Here is an 18,528-nt window from a genome sequence, read left to right as displayed (position 1 = left end):
TGGATAAGGGGGGACTATTGTATTATACTGTTATTTATCCCAAGGGGCAGGGCAATGAAAGTATTATTTTTTAATGAGCATGTTGCTTTAATAATTCTTTAAAGCCATTAAGTAGATAGTATCACATAAACATTAAAATCATATTATAAAATCAAAATATAAAAACATACCAAGTGTCACCTTTTGTTAGATCCTCCTCCCATCCTACACAAATATTTTCTCTGCCAGTAAAACCCAAGAAAAGTATAGACCTGGACATCCACGATGTTTTCATTATATTGCTTTCATTCATTAACTTATTTATAGTCTATTCAAGAGTTTTTATCTTCAACTTCTATGGCCCTTTAGGGTAAAGAGTTCAGAAGATTTACTAAATGTTGTGAAACCAATTTGCTGAACACTACCTCTTTCAAGGCTAAAATTAGGCCTTAGTATTCTCAGATTCAGTGAACAAAAATAAGATTAACTCTGACTATATGCCATTCATGATTAAATAACTGGTCATATTCTTGTCAACATTCTTTTTTTTTTTTTTTCATGCCGAAATGGCCTTTTATTTTATTTTAAAGCTTGATCTTCTGTGAAGGTCCTCTGGACTTTCTACAGTTCTGACAGGGATTTCTTGAGTGTTTATTTTCTTTCCAGGTGTAGAACCCAAAATATATGCAGTCTTCTAGGTCTGAAAACATAGTTCCCAGGCACAACAATAATATTACACTAATTCCTAGCCCAGTTCCTGAAAAGGTTCCACATTCTGTTGCCCTTGTCCGTTGCAGCAACTGGTTTGTGAAAAATTATTCAGTAATATCAATATCCCATTTCCAAAAGATAGGTGGGAGCCTACTACCCGAAAAGCATTTAAATGAGTTTTCTCTTCCACATAACCGTATAAGGTCTTCCTCCAGTCTTCATCTACGTGGAACTAGTCTAACCAGGATATCTTACAGTTCTTTGAAGATGTGTTCCCAAAACTCATAAGCCACAGATGAATTAGCATCTGTACACAAAGAACAGTATAGTTTACTGCAGCTCAGAGATTTTAAGTAGCTAATTACGCCGTCTTTGTCAACTCACTATGTTTTGGGGCAAAACATTTTGTCTTGCTTCACTTAAGTGAAGTTTGTAGATATAAGGTATATAAGGAGCAAAAGGTTATTAAGCTCTTAGTATTAGGGATTTTTTAGTAAACTAAACTATGTACGGGACACAGTTATGGGGGAAATTATTTCTCACTTTCAGCTATCTATACCCCATCTCACTCTCTGAACATTTAAAAGGAGTTATTGTTAGACCTTGTGTAGCTATTCACAACTCTGCTTCATGACTTCCAAGGCTAAAATCGAAAACAAATCGAAGAACTTCTAGAAACAATTATTGTTTCTCTGATATTTTTAAAGAAGAACCTATATGGAATAATTTTTTTATTGGTTTTCCTCTTATTTCTGAAGTCTCATTAGTAGAATTAAAATGTGCATATATATATTACATATATTTATCTTATATTTTTTATTTCTTTGTGTTTCTATACTGTGTTCACCAAAAATATGTTTTAAGGAGAGTCATTTTATTTAGGACACATCATATTTTTTAGAACTCTAGGAAGAATAAAATTAAAATATAAAATATAGTTTTATGTAGTTCTTAATGCTCATGTTGTCTATCCCTTTATTCATTTTCATAATCACATATACTTCTTAAGCTTAACCATAACCTAACCAATAATAAATTAAATAAAATTAGCAATTTCTGTTGTTTTGCTCATTCAGTGAGCAGGTGTTTCAAGCAGCTTTAGGCTTGATGTCAAAGTTAAATGTCTTTAGTAGTTAACTAAATTACTCTTGACAATTCGAGTTGAGAAATGAGGCTAAAGTGTAATAGAATAGAAGTATTTGGAGGCAGCTTTATAAAACTGCCATATATTCTCTGAAACACCTGCTCACTGAATGAGCAAAACAACAGAAATTGCTAATTTTATTTAATTTATTATTGGTTAGTATTTTTAAGCTGAGCAAAATTTCACTAAGATCTAATTGACTTCTGTTATAATTATCGGAGGCAATGAAATTAACTACTAATGAAATCTTGCATATGATTGTATTAGGAGTATCATGTTTGCATATGTTACTGCTAAGGAAATCTTGCATAACATCTTCTAACCACCTTCACAAGAGTATTCCTTTGTGATGAACAGAGCTGGCACAATTATCCCCATTAAAAAACAAAAAACAAAAAAAACTGTGATAATGGGAGATAAAGTAGTTGTCAGGTCCCACTGGAAAGTTCCCAGCTCATCTGTGAAAATCAAAGATATTAATTGGTTTCCTGAAGATAATCTTCTGGAACCAAAAAAAAAAAAAAAAAATGAACTCAAGAGTACAGACCTTCAGACTAAACTAATATTAAACTCAATAAAGCAAGTGAATATACCTTTAACCAAGAATTTTTCCTCATTTTCAAGCACCCCATCCACATGTCCGTCAGCAACATTTGGGTACAAGTATGCGAAACAAAAGGCCGCAATCCTCCAGACACAGCCAGTTTCAAACAAGTAGAATTGCTCCAGTTCTTGAGTTCATAGGTCAGCAGCTTCATGGCCATTCTCTCATTCTGCTTGAATGCCTTCTCCAGCACATCCAGGGCAAGCTGACCAAACTGTCTGTAATGACACAATGGTGATCAGCAAAAACAAATACAGGTGAGAGCCCCAGAAACACTCAAAAAGATTAGATATGAGAAACAGAAAAGATTAATACAAAAGAGCAAACAGCAACTTAATAACCTCAGTTTGCACAAGCTATTTGAAAGGGGATTGCTGCTCAGGAAATGGATTGTTCTCCCTTTCCTGAAGGAACAGAACTAGAGGGTTTACGCTGTAGTGTGCAGAATTAGTTCACACGAGGAGTGCCTGAGCTATTCATGGGAGGGAGCCAACTCCACACCACAGATCAGGCGATATATAGCTTGAGTTGGGATTCCCCGATAAAACCTAATAAAGAATTTTTTTTGACAGAAAATACTGTTCAAAACAGAACAGTCATTAAGAAAAATTGTGAAACAATAATTTTTTTTTTTAAGATTTTACAAAATCAATAGATGACTTTAAGAAACCAGACCTGGAGACATTTTCTGGGATTTTTCTGGGAAGTCATTCATTATATCCAAAGAGTAGATGCTGTCATTCTCTGAAACTTTTTAAATTAAAATTCTAAATTAGTTTCTTATTATTAATTCTAGCTTCCCTTCTTTCCTCACTACTATAGTACTTAAATAATCAAAAAAATCAAAAACACTTCTAACTTTTCCATCTTCCGCCATCATGATCTGGTTCTTTAATACATAATACATTTGTTTTTCTGCCTGAGAGATACTTAAGGTAAACCACAAGTTTTAATTTAACTTAGTATCAAAGAGTGTGAGAGTTGGGAGAGACTTTCGAAATCATTAACTGAACATTTTCCAGTGAGGAAACTGAAGTCTTAAAATCTGGTCAACTGACTCACCCAGTTAATAAACAGCTGGACTAAGAAGGACTAGAACCCAAGTCTCCCAACCTGAAGGCCACCTCTCTTCCTTTTATTTCACAAAAAATTCCTTAAAATATCTAAAGACTCTTATTCACAGGAAACACATGAAATGCACGGCAACAAGTCTACTCATCTTACAAGTCTAAGGTGAGGGCTATAAAAGTGTCTAACCATTCTAAGAACTGTTGATATTTAGTATGAAGTGAAGAGAGAACTCCTACTTTGAGTAATTTTTCAACTCTTCTGAGGCATCGTCCACCATGTTGCTCTCCTTAGCTTCCCGGGCCATGGCTCGGTAGAGTATACAAGCCATCACTGCCTTAACCGTGGCTTCCTCGCCATGCTGCCAGAAGAACATGGCCATCTTCTGCCTTTTCATTAGCACAGCCCAAACCAGCAGTTCATTGTAAGGGTAAGTAAAGCCAGGAGCCTCAGGGTTATCTGATATATTTTGTTCTTTCAACTTCTTCGATTTATGAAGGACTACAGATTTTTCCTGTTGGAAAATAAAATAGGAATGGGTTTCCAAATACTCAGATACACGTTGTTCTACCTAAAAATATAAATAAAAAATTAAAAATCAGGTACCCTAGAAATATTTTTTAAATCACTGAAAAAAGATAGAACTAACAATAATAGCACTTTATAAATCAGAAAACAAAAAAAAAAAATATGGCCTTTTAAAGTAATCTATTTCTTATTGCATCTAATAGTTCTAGGGTCCCTAAGCTGAGATACTTTAAATTTATTTACCACAACTTAAAACACTGAACCTTTCAAACAGAGCCACTATTATTACAGCTTCCAAGGAAATAGATTGAAATAATATGTTGGATAAACAAAAACTATTAAAAAACTCTAAACTCACCTTACAAATAGATTCATTGTCTTCTCAGAAAAATGTAACTAGTATTGCCAACATGCATCCAAAGAGATTGGTTTTAAGTTTCCCTTATGATTATATTCCTCTAGTGATGGTAATAGTAAAATACTATTCTCTACCTGGTAAACCCACCCTATACAGCTCATTTCAAATGCTACTCTCTAAACTCCCATATTCTTCTAAATCACTGTGTATGCCTCTCTACCTCAATGCTCATCATAGTGCACCATGGTTATTACTTTGGGGAGCGTGAAACCATTTCTCAGTTATCATTATATTTTCCCCAACCCACCTGTATCTCAAATTCAACCAAGCACCCAACATAATGCCTAGCAAATAATAAGATTCAATAATTATTATTTTTAATTAAAAGAGAGTCATAGCAAAAATTGTAATAAGCTTCCTCTATTTCTATAAATAAAAGAAATTTATAATCATTGATGATTATTTATAAATAAAGGGTAATTTCATAAAATACCTTTTTATTCTAGGAGGTATGGAAAGCAAACCTCTTTCAGCCAACATAGGAACCATTAATGAAAACTCAGCAAAAGCATTTAACCCACAAGAAAAGTAGGATTGAGGTAGTAGAAGGAGGAGGAAGTAACAATGTTGTATGTGCATGTGTACGCACGTGCGCGTGCACACACACACACACACTATCATTGTCAAAGTGTAATATTAGGCTAAAATTAATTTCAAGAAAGCCTCAAAGGGGAAAAAATAAGATGCAAAAGGACAATCTGAGAAAGAAGTAAAAGAAGAGAAGGAAAAAGTCACATCCAATTAGCCTTGGGGACAGGGGGATAAGGATTTGGTGTTTGGTTAAGGATTACATTTTTTGTATGCTATCTCATGGACTGCCTTTCTGAGTCACCATCTAGACATGGTGGCAGTAGGAACAAGGAAGATAAGACTGAAGTGCCAGCCCTGGCAATCATTTAGCTTCCAGTGCTCTGTCCTGGGCCTTTGCTCATTATTAGAGGACAGCTGTGTTGTTTTTTATTTGGGCCATTTGTTTATGATGCTTGTAAATGGTTCCTCTGTTTCTACCTCCCGTTCTCCAATTTTAAATGACGAAATGGTCTCAGTCTGCAAGAATAATTTTACTTTTAAGACTAAAAAGAAGTAATGGTACCTTGAACTTGTAAGGCTGGGCAGTTCTAATGAACTGGGAGTGAAGCGTACTTTCTGCAGATTCTTTTCTGCTTGCTGAGGTGCATCTCTTGTGAAGAGAGGACTGGGAAAGGCTTTGAGTACAGCTGGATGCTCTCTGGCATATGTTTATTTTCAAAATAAAATGAAAAAGAGAAAAGATTATAGCGGTAACAATTACTTTATTTCTAGACAACAATGAAAACCAAATATAATATCATGTCCTATTAAATATCCAATGGGTCTGTTTAATTTCTGATTAATGATTAATTACTAATCATCCATGATTAGTAATTAATCATTAATCAGAAATTAATTACTCAGTAACCCAAAAAGAAGCTCTCATGATCTCCTTCTTATTAAACACACTGTTATTTCCAAACATCTTAGAGAACATGCTCTTTTGTTTCCGATTATTTATCTGCATTCCTTCTCTATGTGGAAATTCCATTAGAATCAATGGATGTTCTATACCTGGAACAAGCTGCAAGTAGGCAATAAAGATACACAGTTCTGATAAGAAAAAGTTCCCATTCACAAACACCTCCAAGGTTAAGGTTAAGTTAGAAAGTTATGGGATTTCTCCACGTGTTCTATAATATCACCACTGGAATTCTAATGGCTAGGCCCAACAACAACATAATTCATTGCTTATCAGCATGAAGCTTTCATCAATGAGAAAGAAAAATAAAAAGAAGCATTCTTAGAGACTGGCATGAACATTTCTGATGCAAACCATAGGCTTTTAACTATTTTAGTTTATGTTTTATGGATATAAATTAGACTTCTTAAAGTCTAATCAAGACTTTTTAAAGATAATACTCGAATTATTATCATTGTAATACAGAATTAATAGAATCATTAGTAATAATCATAATGTCTTATTATTAATAGTTACTCTATACTCTATGAAACCCAGAAATCTGGGTTTTTCAGCTATTATTTAGTTCTTTTGATGAATTTATGGAAGGGATATTATTATTCCCATATTATAGGTGAGGAAGCTGATACAGAGAGGTTAAGTTTCTCATTCAAGATTACACAGCAACTACTGAGCAAAATGAAGATTCAGTTCCAGATCTCTGACTCCAAACCATGTATTTATAACCGCTATGATCTGATTTACTAGGAAACACATTAAACTCTACTCTTTCACTAGAAAATAACCAGAGAAATGGGTAATTTCTTACTTCTAGAAAGGGCACTAGGGAACTTGCCTAGGCTGCTCTCCACTGGGCTGCGCCAAAGCCATAGTCACTCCTTGTACCTGCCACTGGTAACCTTGCAGCAAGGTGTATTTTTTTTTTTTTTAATGAAGGAACTGACACCTCAAGTATATCCCTATGCCTTTGAAATTTCAATAAAGAACATTTTCTATGTAAGATTTGGGTTTCTTTTTCATTTTTTCATTTCCTAAAGCCAAGTTGGGCTTTCACTTCATCTACTTCTTTACAAATAAAGGTCACTGTAGCTTGATATTATGGACTTTTCATGTGATCTTACCCCAAACTACCTTTTAAGTCTCATCCCTCACAACCTCCTGGCACTTCTCCAGTGACAAAGGTCTCCTTGACAGTGCATAAACATTCCCTTATGTCCACAAGGCTGTGCCTTTCATTGCTCCTGCTCTTTACTCAACCAAAAATATTCAAAACTCACTTTTCTAACATTTTCATTATCCTCTGAGATCTAGTCTCTTCGGCTTACTAATTTGTAAGGGAAATTTTAAGAAACAAGCAATGTTTTCTCTGCTAATCACCTAAACAGTCTAATTTTACTAGACTTTCAAAACAATGAAGGAAAATAAATATGTACAATATGTATTTTTAAGTACATTCTGCATGCATCTTCCAATAGAATCCCTACACACTGGTCCCAGGTTTATCATCTCCAGACTGTGGACTACTGTGAGTTTACAGATCTAATCCTATCAAGCTTTAGACGTCTGTATTTTCAAAATAAAAGAAAAAACAGGAAAGAATTGTTCATCTTTCATCACATTACTTCTATGCAAATATAGCACATATTAAATAATGTTTTGTATTATGGCCAGTTACTCATAAATCTGTTTCCTCTACAACTGTTCTAAACTCCCGATCTTTATGTTCGTCCCAGGCCAGCATGCCAGCACTTAGCACATAGAGCTGATACTCAATAAATGTCAATAAATAGAATATGTGTTTTAGAACCAATCCCATCTGAACTTCCCAAGCCATTTTTTAAAAAGTATCACTCCTAGTTATCCTTAATTTTACTAGGGTAAGTTTCATTGGTGCTACCTTATGTTTTCTGTAGAGGTTGTTGTAGAGGGCTCTGAAATTTTTTCTAGTGTAGCTGCTGCGATACGCTCCACCAATGAGGTACTCTATTACCAATCCAATGTCAATTAGGGTTATGCTGTAGCCTGAGAGAAGGGTGTGCTGGAACAAAAACACATAATAACTTTGTTATTTTTTTCAATCTCTTTCTTCTGCCATGCCATTAGAATATAACCAAATCAACTGCAGAGGTACACTCATACTTTTCAATCATCTTCACGAACCAATTGATTAATATGATCAGCTATTGATATAGTCTACTTGTTCAGACAGAAAAGGATACTCAGCCTTAATATGGTTTTAATTTTATAGACATTGATGTCTGCTTATATCTGCTCATTCACTCTTTTTTTTCTCTCATGCATGTACATACTTTAGAACAAAATACATTTAAATATAGTATAACAGATTGTTTTTAATTGGAAATAACATAACTACTACAAAAGAAATAAAATTACTGAAAGATAAATTGAATGTATGTGATCCAAAATTAACATTGAGTTAAATCTTCACCCTCTCTTTTTATGAAAATGGCTAGAATGCTTTGCACTGTCTTGATCACATCATACACACAAAAAAAGAGCATGGAAGTACTTGAAGGAGAACAAATAGAAATAAGGAACATAGAACAGCAGAACCAAATGAGATACAAAACATGAAGCTGTGCCAAGAAAATGTTATGGTTGGTAGGAGAGCTGAGCAGCAGACATCCAAGTACCTGGATCTTAGTCTAAATAAAAATTATATTGACCCCTTAAAACCCACTTTACTATCTTTTCAATACTATTGTTTCTGAACTACAATTCACAGGACATTTTTAAAGGCACACAGAGTGCTGAACAAGACCTTGGAAATAAACAGATTATGAATAACATTCACATCCTTTGAATGAGAAATAAGGTGATATTTATGTATATGTGGATAATTTAATTTCTCTTTTTCGCATTCATAATTTATTTTTTCAAGGAAAACCCAGAATTATGTTCTTATTTGCTGCTAGTTAAGAGCATATTTAACCTATCCAATTCTCTTTTTATTTTCATTTTATTGTGACAGAATCAGAGTTTAAGGAAATACGTAAGAAAAATTATTTCAATATAGCATAAATCGATGCAAACTAAAAGTACATCAGCATGGACACTTTTGCTTACTACTGATTTGCAAATTAAATGTCTTCTTCCACACTCCTTTCACTCTGGCTCTCCCACCAAGTCAATGTAATCAGAAAGCCCCTCTCCATCAAGATACTACACTTGTAAAAAAACAAGGGAAGAAATTTTAAAATATGCCATGGAGGGATTTTAATCACAGTGACAAATAAAAGGCATACCTAGTTTTCTGCAGATGTTGGATAAAAGTTCTTGGTAATTAAAAGAGAAGGAATTAATGCATAAAAACCTGTTAAAATTGGTAAGTTTTGGTAAGTAATGGGACAGATTATTTTAAGTCTGACTTAACTTGAGGTTTAATGAGAACACAATGAACAAATTATTAGGAAGGGTATAGAGCAGTGGGATTCATCCTGGTTTCCTAGAATAATGCTTAGACTGTGAAAAGAAGTAAAAGCCTCCAAACTATCACTAACAGTCAAAATGATAATAAGAAAAACAATGGAAATCATGTATTAGTCCTCTGATAAAGACAACAGAAATAAGAAGTGTCTTTATTTTCAAAAGGAATTATTATCATCATTGGCAATACTGCTGTATCACGTTGAGCTGAACTTCTGATTAGAAGTTTTTACGTCTTCGATTCATATTCATAAGAGAAAATAATTATTAACCACTTCTACTTACTGAGTGGATCAAATCTTTAAAAACACAAAGAAAATTATAGGGGAAAAATATGTAAGAGTGGGGTCCGGTGATGAAATTGTCCAGTCACTGGGAAAGAGGGTAGGTGATTCAAATAGAAGATCCAAATCTACATTGTACAAAGCAATATCTTATGATAGCTCCATCACAAAGTTAGGTCAATACACCAAGACATTTGTACACTTTTGTAATTGGGTTACCTGTTTTACATCTTGGACAAGATGATGCAAGAGCATATTAGTAGGTCCTTGTTTCTGTAATAAAGAACAAAAGGAAGAATTTTAATTCGCTTTTAATTATCATGTACTCAAGGAAAAAAAACATTTCAGAATGCATAAATAATTCAGAGTATTGAAAATTTTCTTCAATATTGTTAGCAATGAAGCTTAAGCGAAATTAATTCTAAGGAAGGTGTTTCCCAATAGAAGATGTAAGTAAATTGAAATATTTTTCAAAGAAAGATGTATATAGGTAGGTAGTAATTAACTTTATGTCACAAGAGGCAGAAATAAATTTTAACTAATTTATAACTATTCTTCATCAGTATAAATCACACAATTACAAATTCCATCAACAAATATTTATTGAACACTTACTTATGTTCAATCAAGCTTCTGAGGGAGTCAATGAAGAATATAAGTACTTCCTTTGAAGAGTTTTTACAGTCTAATAGAAGAGAGTGGGTACTTAAAAATAAATAAATAAAACCAACACATGAAGCTGTATGTGTTCAAAGAGTTGTAAGTAATTTGTACATAGGGACAGATCACTATGAACTGAAGTATTCAAGAAGAAAAGCTAAGAGTCAGTCAAAGGACAAGGAAAGGCATTTCAAGAAGGGTACAGGACTTGAGCAATTGGAATCTTTACAACGAGTAACCAAGTTTAGTTTCAATAAAGGGTTTGCACAGGAAAGTTTCAGGAACAGAATTTTAACTGTGCCCTTAGGTTGAGATGCTTTCAATAACTCAATAATACTAATTTGTTCTTATTCGCAATTTTAGCATTAATTATGGTCTTACTACAATACTTTCTTAAGTTAGTTTATGCATCTACTCTGAAAATTAATAATGGGTGATATAGAAATGACCATAGATAAAATGGAATTGGTAAGAATATTTCTCCTTTGATTGAAAAGTCTTTCTCTCTGTGAGCTATATTTGTACATGAACAGTCAAGAAGATTTGAACACTCAAGCTAAATCTTAAGGTAAACCTTAAAGGAGCTGATCGAGGAAATGATCCAACACTCACTGTGTTATAGAGCTCTTCCAGTCGAGGGATGGTAAGAAAGCGATGGAGATTCACTCCATATTCTATTAAGAGCTTCACAAAATCCACCCGATCCATCACTAAAGCATCTAACATTGCTTGTTCCAGTGATCCAGGCTTCAGGGAGTAGAAATAAATAAGAAATAGAGACAATTAAGAAACTAGAAATAAAGGATTATGTATATTTGAACTCAAAACTATACAGGCACGATAAATATACAAAAATATAATCTTACTTAGAAATGTTCAGGACCTCAGTGAAGAAATAATAAATAATAAAAAGTGAAATTGAAGTTGTTGTAAAGGACATGCTGAATAAATTTATTCTTGAGTGGGAAGATTGACTATTATAAAGATCTCAACGGTTCCCAAATTAATTTACAGGTTTAATGCAATTCAAATAAAAACCCAATGTTTTTTCCTTTTTGGGGGTGGAAGGAGGTAACTTGGCATGTTTCCATTTAAACTACACCTGACTTCTGGGTATAGTTTAAATGCCAAATTAAACACACTCCTACCTAAAACTCCATTAAAATTATAGTAAAGGGATTTTTTTTTTCTTTAATGAATCCATAAGTATAAGAAGAGTACAACATTTTTGAAAGTTGGAAAGAAGATGGTCAAAGAGTAATTGATGTAGCAGTCTCCAGAAAGCCAGAAAGTAAAAAAAAAAAAGTCTACAAAAACTGAAACTTGAAAAAGTCAACAACCAAACAATTTATGCCATAGAATTCTGGCGGCATCAAGATGAAATTAAAGCACACGTGTGGAATTTCTAATGTTGGGACCTTCCAAGTCATCACCCCCATCTAATTTCCATGACACCAGCAACAAGGCTTTTACCTTCCAGGCAGGGGCTAGATGGGTTCTTTTTCGGTATTGTGACTAATACCAGAGAAAAGACATGAATATGCTGACATCTCATGTCCCCCAACAAATGGCAGCCAGATCACCGCACTATGAAGCTCAAACCTATAGGCTCAGAATTTATAATGTGTTTTCTATCCTCTACTCCTAAACAAAAAGTCTAGAACAAACAGACCATAAAACATCAGCTAAGAGGAATCAGACAATGCAGGAAAAGGAAAATTTCAAAACCACTATCATTAATAGCCTCAGAAATAAGTGAAGATATTTGTATTCAGGATGCTATTTAAAAAGGACAATCAAAGAACAAATTTAGAAATTAAGAGTATGCTACCAGAAACAAAAAGCTACCTGCAAGGCAGAAAAATTAAAGTTGAGGAAAACTACCAAACAAAAAAAAAAAGATATAAAAGATAAGAGGAATAAGCAAAGATTAGAGGAGCAATCCATGGCCTAATATTTAGATAATAGACATTCCAGAAAGAAAGCAGAGAAAATTGGGGAAGAAATTCTCCAGAATGGAAATGTATGATTGTTGATCTGAAAGCATGTGTCTAGCGTAATGAATATGAAGACTCACGACAATACACATCATTGTGATATCTCAGAACACTGGAAAAAGAGAAGGTTTTTTAAACTTCCAGAGGGAGAAAATATGGTCACAAATAAAGGATCGGAAAACAGAAAGATTTTTCCTTCTCAAGAGCAATGTTGGGTACTAGAAGCTAACCATTCAGAATTCTCTAAGAGAATTACTTCCAAACTTGAATTAAAATATATTCAAACACACAAGTCCTCAAAATTTTTATCTCTCATCCTCCATTTCTCAGCAGATTACTGAAGGATGCACACCATCAAAATAAAAAAGTAAACCAAGAAAGAGGAAGATAGGGAATAGAGAAAACAAGCACACTAACACAGGACTCCCACAAGACAATGAAGGATGACAGTTCAACACCAGGAATAGCAAGGCAACCAGTCTAAAGGGCAGGAGTCTTAAAACCGATGAATCACACAAACAACAATATAACTTATTTTTAGAAATATGGAGACCTACAAATGCCAGAACAGTCAAAACAAATGTCAAAAGTGTTTGGCTCTTGGGATTAGCAGAGCAAAGAACCAGTTTTATTAGTAGCCTTTTAGTACCATTTGAAGTTTTAAAATTGTGCATGGATTAGTTTGATCCAAAAATAATAAACCCGTGATATAGCCACAACTGTAATTTTTAAAAATAAAATGTTATTGATAATTATCATTACCATTATAGGTCATCTTTCTTCTGTTTTTCTGTTTTCACTAATTTCTACCTTGAGCACTTATTACATTCTAATGCAAAAAATAAGATGCACTTTAAGTTTTAAATAACGATAAAAAAAAATCCTTCCATTCTTTCCTTGCAACTTCCTTTGTCAGCTTCAATTAGGCTGCAGAGCCAGAGGGAAAAAACTGTTTTCAGGAAGGCAAAGCAGATGAGAGAAATGTTCTAGCAATTGATCCTTGGGTGCCCAACTACAGAGATGATACCCCCCACACCCCAAACAATCCAATCTATCTATCCTCCAATTTTCTCTTTCCTCCCTAACAAATCAACACACAAAATTTTTTTTGGCATAACCATTTTCATTATACCTTCCAATGCTGTCCATGTATTAGGACGTGTTTCTTGGCAATGTCCATTCTGTCCCAAGCCATTGCCAGATTTAATTGTTTGGATGCTGATAAATTTGTGCCTAAGGTAAAAGAAAGGATCATACGATTTATTTAAAATGTCAACATATAAAACACAAAGTGCCATGGAATGTGAAAAGAGAAATTGAGGAACAGTTATAACCCTATTGAGACACTCACCTTTTTAAAATATATTAGTTTCAGGTGTACAGCATAGTGGTTAGACATTTATGTAATTTACAAAGTGATTCCTCTAATCACTCTAGTACCCACCTGGCACTATACATAGCCATTGCAATATTATTGACTATATTCCCTTTGCTGTATTTCACATTCCATGACTATTTGGTAACTATCAATTTGTGCTTCAAACACCCACCTTTTAACAGAGCTGTTAGGATTGCTAAATCAAGGTCTTGCAACTCCTCAGAATCAGCCTCAAATATGATAATCTAAACAGTTGAAAAACAGAAAGCCATACATTTTGAGAATTAGCAAAGAAATGCTTTCAAGAGTGCCCATAAAATTCACTCTTGAGTTAATGAATTGAGGAAAACGAACTTTATCAATGTCAAAAAACACATAAAGTTAAAAAAAATTTTAATTTATAGGAGAGAAAAAATTTTAAGTAGGGTAATGGAGAATATGTTCATGCAAGGGGGAAAAAAAAAACCTAAAACTTCCATGTATCCTAGAGGAAACATATATGAAAGAATATTACTACATTAATTTAGCATTCACATGCTGTAATGAAAAACTGTCAATTGCTCATGTAGACAATCATTCCTTCTGTTCCCTTAGCCTTAGAAACTAAAACTTTTGCTTTTTAATGAGAAATGAATCCTCGAAAATTTTTATAAAATAAGTGAGGCAATTACAATGCACCCAATGAGCAAATACAATGGATGGCACAGACTGTCAGCACAGTGTCAAAGTGTCCAGCATATCCTAGCACGTGACTGATTTCTTTTTTAAGACAAAGAAGGATGTTATTTATGATTATAAAAGATCTCCTACTGTTAACAAATGTCTCTCAGTCTTTCCAAATGAAGATATATTTTATATAGTAGAGGGAGCTGTCAACAAAAAAGAGCCTAGACCAACAAGAAATAGCCCCAGATATGTCACTAACTAATCAGCCTTCGGTAAATATCTTATAGCCTCTGAATCTCAAATTACTCACCCACAAAATTACAGGAACCCTAATCTCTAAGGTCCCATAAAGATAGAAAACCTACTACAATTCACTCATTAGTTCCCTCCACCTAAAAGCCCCTCTATATTCACGCATAAAATCAACCCTCAATTGTACAAAAGCTGAGAACCTAATTCCTGTAATGTGCAAACCCTTAGCTGCCTTCTCTAGTTCCCTCCTGAGAATTACATAGTTCATTAATAACTCTCTTGATGACAGGAAGAGGCAAATAAAGGGCAATCTCCTTACCATGTCCTTTTCTTAACTTACCGATTACTGTGGGAAATAAAAAATGAAGTAGACCATGTATAAGATTTCAATTCTAAGCTCAAATTTCAGTTCTACCATTTCATAACTGCATGACTCTGGGTAAACCATTTAAATTCTCAAAAAAAAGAAAGCACAGTGCTAATTATAGACATGGTTGTTAATTTTGTTGTTATTTTAAGTCAACTAAAATCCCAAAGGGTTTTTCACACATGTTTAGCCATGCTTTATTTAGCCCGAACTTATTCAATTGTTTTTTTGTAGTCAAGTGCTTAAATATTACCAAAATCTTGAATAATTTGGTCCAGCCTTCAAATTCTGGAAATATCACTATGAATCAAGACATATGTGCATATTTACTCTAATTGTCAACTTCATATCATCCAAGTCATTGTTAAAAATTTTGATCAAAGTACTCTAAAACACTAAAACCTTTTCCTTAATCCACATAATGTCCATAGCCCATAGTTTGTGGACTCAGTTTTCTATTCTAGAGTATATGATATGCTCACATTTCCCACTGCCAGTACATTCCCAACGATCTCCTGCCGGCTTCACTCAGGATGCTGTGATGTATCAGCTAATCCAGCCAACTTGAGGTCATGTAAGACATGGAGCTGTTCCTTTAATCTTTGAAAATATTTACGTGTAATTTTCACCAGATTTGATCTCTTTTATGTAATACTGCTATACTAAGTGCTTTTTCCCAGGTACAATTGGGAATTTGAAACAGGTGGGTAAAGACCAAGGTACTCAACTAGGGGTCAAGTTCTGTCGAGTTATATATAAAGTTAAAAATAAAAAATTCCATACTTTAAAAAATAGTGAAAATAAATAGTATGATTGTTGAAAATTAGCATTTTTAAATCAGTTAAGTCATCACCTCATCATACTCACAGAATCCCTGTGTACCATACACTCCATTAGAATTTGAAAAAGGTGCTTGGACTGTTTAAGACTAAAGTTGAAAGTGTTCTGAATCATGCAGATGATCTCCTCCTTCACCTGAGGACAAAGGGATCTAGGAGAGAGATAGATGGTCATGACTGACTTGACACAATGCAGAGAAGGAAACAAGCCAGCAACATCAGTATAAAAAAAAAACAACTGTCTGCCCTACCTGACTGAGAAGGTTTTTTGGACAGTTTTGCTATGGAAGAAAATGAGTGGGAAGCAAAAGAAAACGGCACCAGGGAAGTCTGAATATGAAAGTGAGAATACGTCGATCTGTTACAATCTTGGAAAGAATACACTCTGAGGCCAGGCTCTCAAGGTGACAGATTTCCAGGGAGCTATTAAAGACCAGAAATTGTGGGCATTGTATTTGCAAAAGGATCTGAAACCACGAAAGGTTTAAGAACCACTCATTGAGGGTGACTTTAGGAAAGGGACAGGTGTGAAAGGATAAGGAAAGGGGTAAAGGGTAGAAGTAGAGAGCTGAGGGCTGAAATGGGAGAGAAATTGTAAGGAAAGAGTCATCACAGAGCAGTTATAACAAGCAGTGAATGTTTACTAAGTAAATTAGGGTTAATATTTTAGTTGATTATCACTATATTTACTTACATAGTGGAAATATCATGCTTTTGAAATTGGAAGAATCACACTGGATATAGGATGGCTAGAGAAAAACTGCTTTCTTATTTGAAAAGGGGAAAGAACTCAAACTTCAAATAAGCACAACATATCCTATGTAAATGCCAGGATGTTGATTGCCCCAATTCCTGCTATTTTTACTAATAGTGAATGAATTTGAAGGCAATCTGTAGCCTACACGGGTTCCCTCACCCAGTGCAGAATTTTTTTCAGCTATAAGGGCCAATTACAGAGCAGTTACAACAAGTAGTGAATGTTTACTGATTATCTGGAGCACACAAAAGCAGAGCTTCAAGAACTAAAATAGAGAAATAAATAGTCACCATAATTTTAAAAACAAAGAGTCAACAACTCACCCTCCATCTGTTAAGTGTTTGTGGGTGAAAGCCAAGAGGTCAGCAGCCCTTCCAGTGCCTTCACACACCACCACTGGATGTTTGTCTTTAACAGTCTCCCACACCGAGAGGATGACATTGGGACCTCCTTCCACCACCAGCCCCACCATGGGCACACCTTGTCTTGAGCCTATTTCAGATGACAAACAATACCGAACCATTACAAAGCAACCCTATCTTGGTGAATCAGCCATTTTGATTTCCAGACACACACAAGTGCTTCAATCACCACATATATTCATAACTTGCCTTAGCTCCTCTCTCTTCTTTGACTCAGGCTTGCATAGTTCAAGACCAAGCCAGAAGTTCAGACTTTAAATAAAAGTAGCATAAATATGATGAGAGCATCTTCGAGATTTCTCAGGTTAAAAAAAAACAGCTAAAAGTTTTTATTAATTTTAAAAAAATAAGTAGTCTTTAAGAAATTTTAACTTTTCATTGTCAAAAGTTTCAAACTTATCTCAAAGAAAACAGAATAATAGTAATGGATCCCAATGTATCCATCATCCATCCAATAATGATCAACCTTTTGCCTATTCAATCAACTTTTATTGGTGGTTATTTCTGAAAATAAGATGGGATGGGTAATCCTCAAAGAAGTTATACATTTCAATTTATTCTATTTTTCACTTTTGAAATTCTTATCAGAACTACATATTTTATTAAAGTAAGGAAGACTGTGGAGTCATTCTTTTTAAAAAGATGATAAGTAAAAAAAAGTTTTGGAATTATTGTCATAGCATTATCCTATCTATATTTTTAGAAACATAGACATGAGTATATATAATACATATCAAGAAGACTCTGGAAAGACATACATCAAATTATTAATAGTAGAGAAGTGAAGGAGAATTTGAGGATTTCAGGAGTTTTTTAATTAATTTTTATTTTTCAATTAGAGTTGACATTCAATGTTATTTGGGGACATTTTGAAAACGGACTTTGTTTATTCTATAGATATCCTATTTGATTTAACATTTAAATCACACATGTATTGATTTATTTAAATCAATATTTTATTTTACTTTTCAAAAGAAAAACTGGCAGGCAATGCCACACTCACGCTGAGGACTTTAATCAGGGCCCTATCTTTTATGGTGCCTTCCTCTTCCCATGCTCCTCCCCCCTCACAGCGAGACTACAAGGCCAACATTTGAGGGAAGTCTGTGCCCACTCCTCTACTTATTAGAGTGCTCCAGACCCCCAAATTCCTGCTACCATGGACTGACTGCTTGGGCCTCTGCTCAGATATGTTCTCCCCAAGAACATGCTTGCCAAAGCAAAAGGCAGGGGGTACGGGAGAGGTAGATAGAGTCTGGGCATGTAGGCTAGTGTGGCCAGGTGACCACATGCACATGAGGCACCTGGCATGGCAGGAATGGACTGAGCCAAGATCAGGAAGAGAAACAGAGAGTGAGCTGTATGACAGGGCCAAGGTGCTGGCTCTGCCTCACCCCCGTATTTTGGTTCAGTACTCCTAAAAATCCAAGATTCTAAACTCAAAGGTAAAGGGTAGAACATTATACAGGTTATTAGTTTGATGTAAGGATTTTAAGTATTTGGACACGTTGTATG

The 18,528-nt window shown here is 34.4% G+C and overlaps 1 protein-coding gene across 8 annotated transcripts in view; it reads right to left on the bottom strand.

The window, feature by feature from the left end:
- Positions 1–18,528, bottom strand: part of TRPM6 (transient receptor potential cation channel subfamily M member 6) — a 164,160-nt gene that overhangs the window by 58,746 nt on the left and 86,886 nt on the right. For all 8 annotated transcript variants that reach the window (XM_023521944.1, XM_023521943.1, XM_023521946.1 and 5 more), the window contains 8 exons: positions 13,883–13,955; positions 13,465–13,565; positions 10,948–11,082; positions 9,895–9,948; positions 7,842–7,982; positions 5,546–5,680; positions 3,746–4,020; positions 2,428–2,656 (listed from right to left, as the gene is read on the bottom strand). In XM_023521944.1, coding sequence (XP_023377712.1) covers positions 2,428–2,656; positions 3,746–4,020; positions 5,546–5,680; positions 7,842–7,982; positions 9,895–9,948; positions 10,948–11,082; positions 13,465–13,565; positions 13,883–13,955 — 1,143 coding nt within the window. The remainder of the gene's footprint in view (positions 1–2,427; positions 2,657–3,745; positions 4,021–5,545; positions 5,681–7,841; positions 7,983–9,894; positions 9,949–10,947; positions 11,083–13,464; positions 13,566–13,882; positions 13,956–18,528) is intronic.

The sequence above is a fragment of the Pteropus vampyrus genome, unplaced genomic scaffold (genome assembly GCF_000151845.1).
Source record: "Pteropus vampyrus isolate Shadow unplaced genomic scaffold, Pvam_2.0 Scaffold324, whole genome shotgun sequence".
In the NCBI taxonomy this organism is placed as follows: Eukaryota; Metazoa; Chordata; class Mammalia; order Chiroptera; family Pteropodidae; genus Pteropus; species Pteropus vampyrus.
Note: the sequence above shows the minus strand (reverse complement) of the source record. Positions and strands in the feature narration are given on the sequence as shown.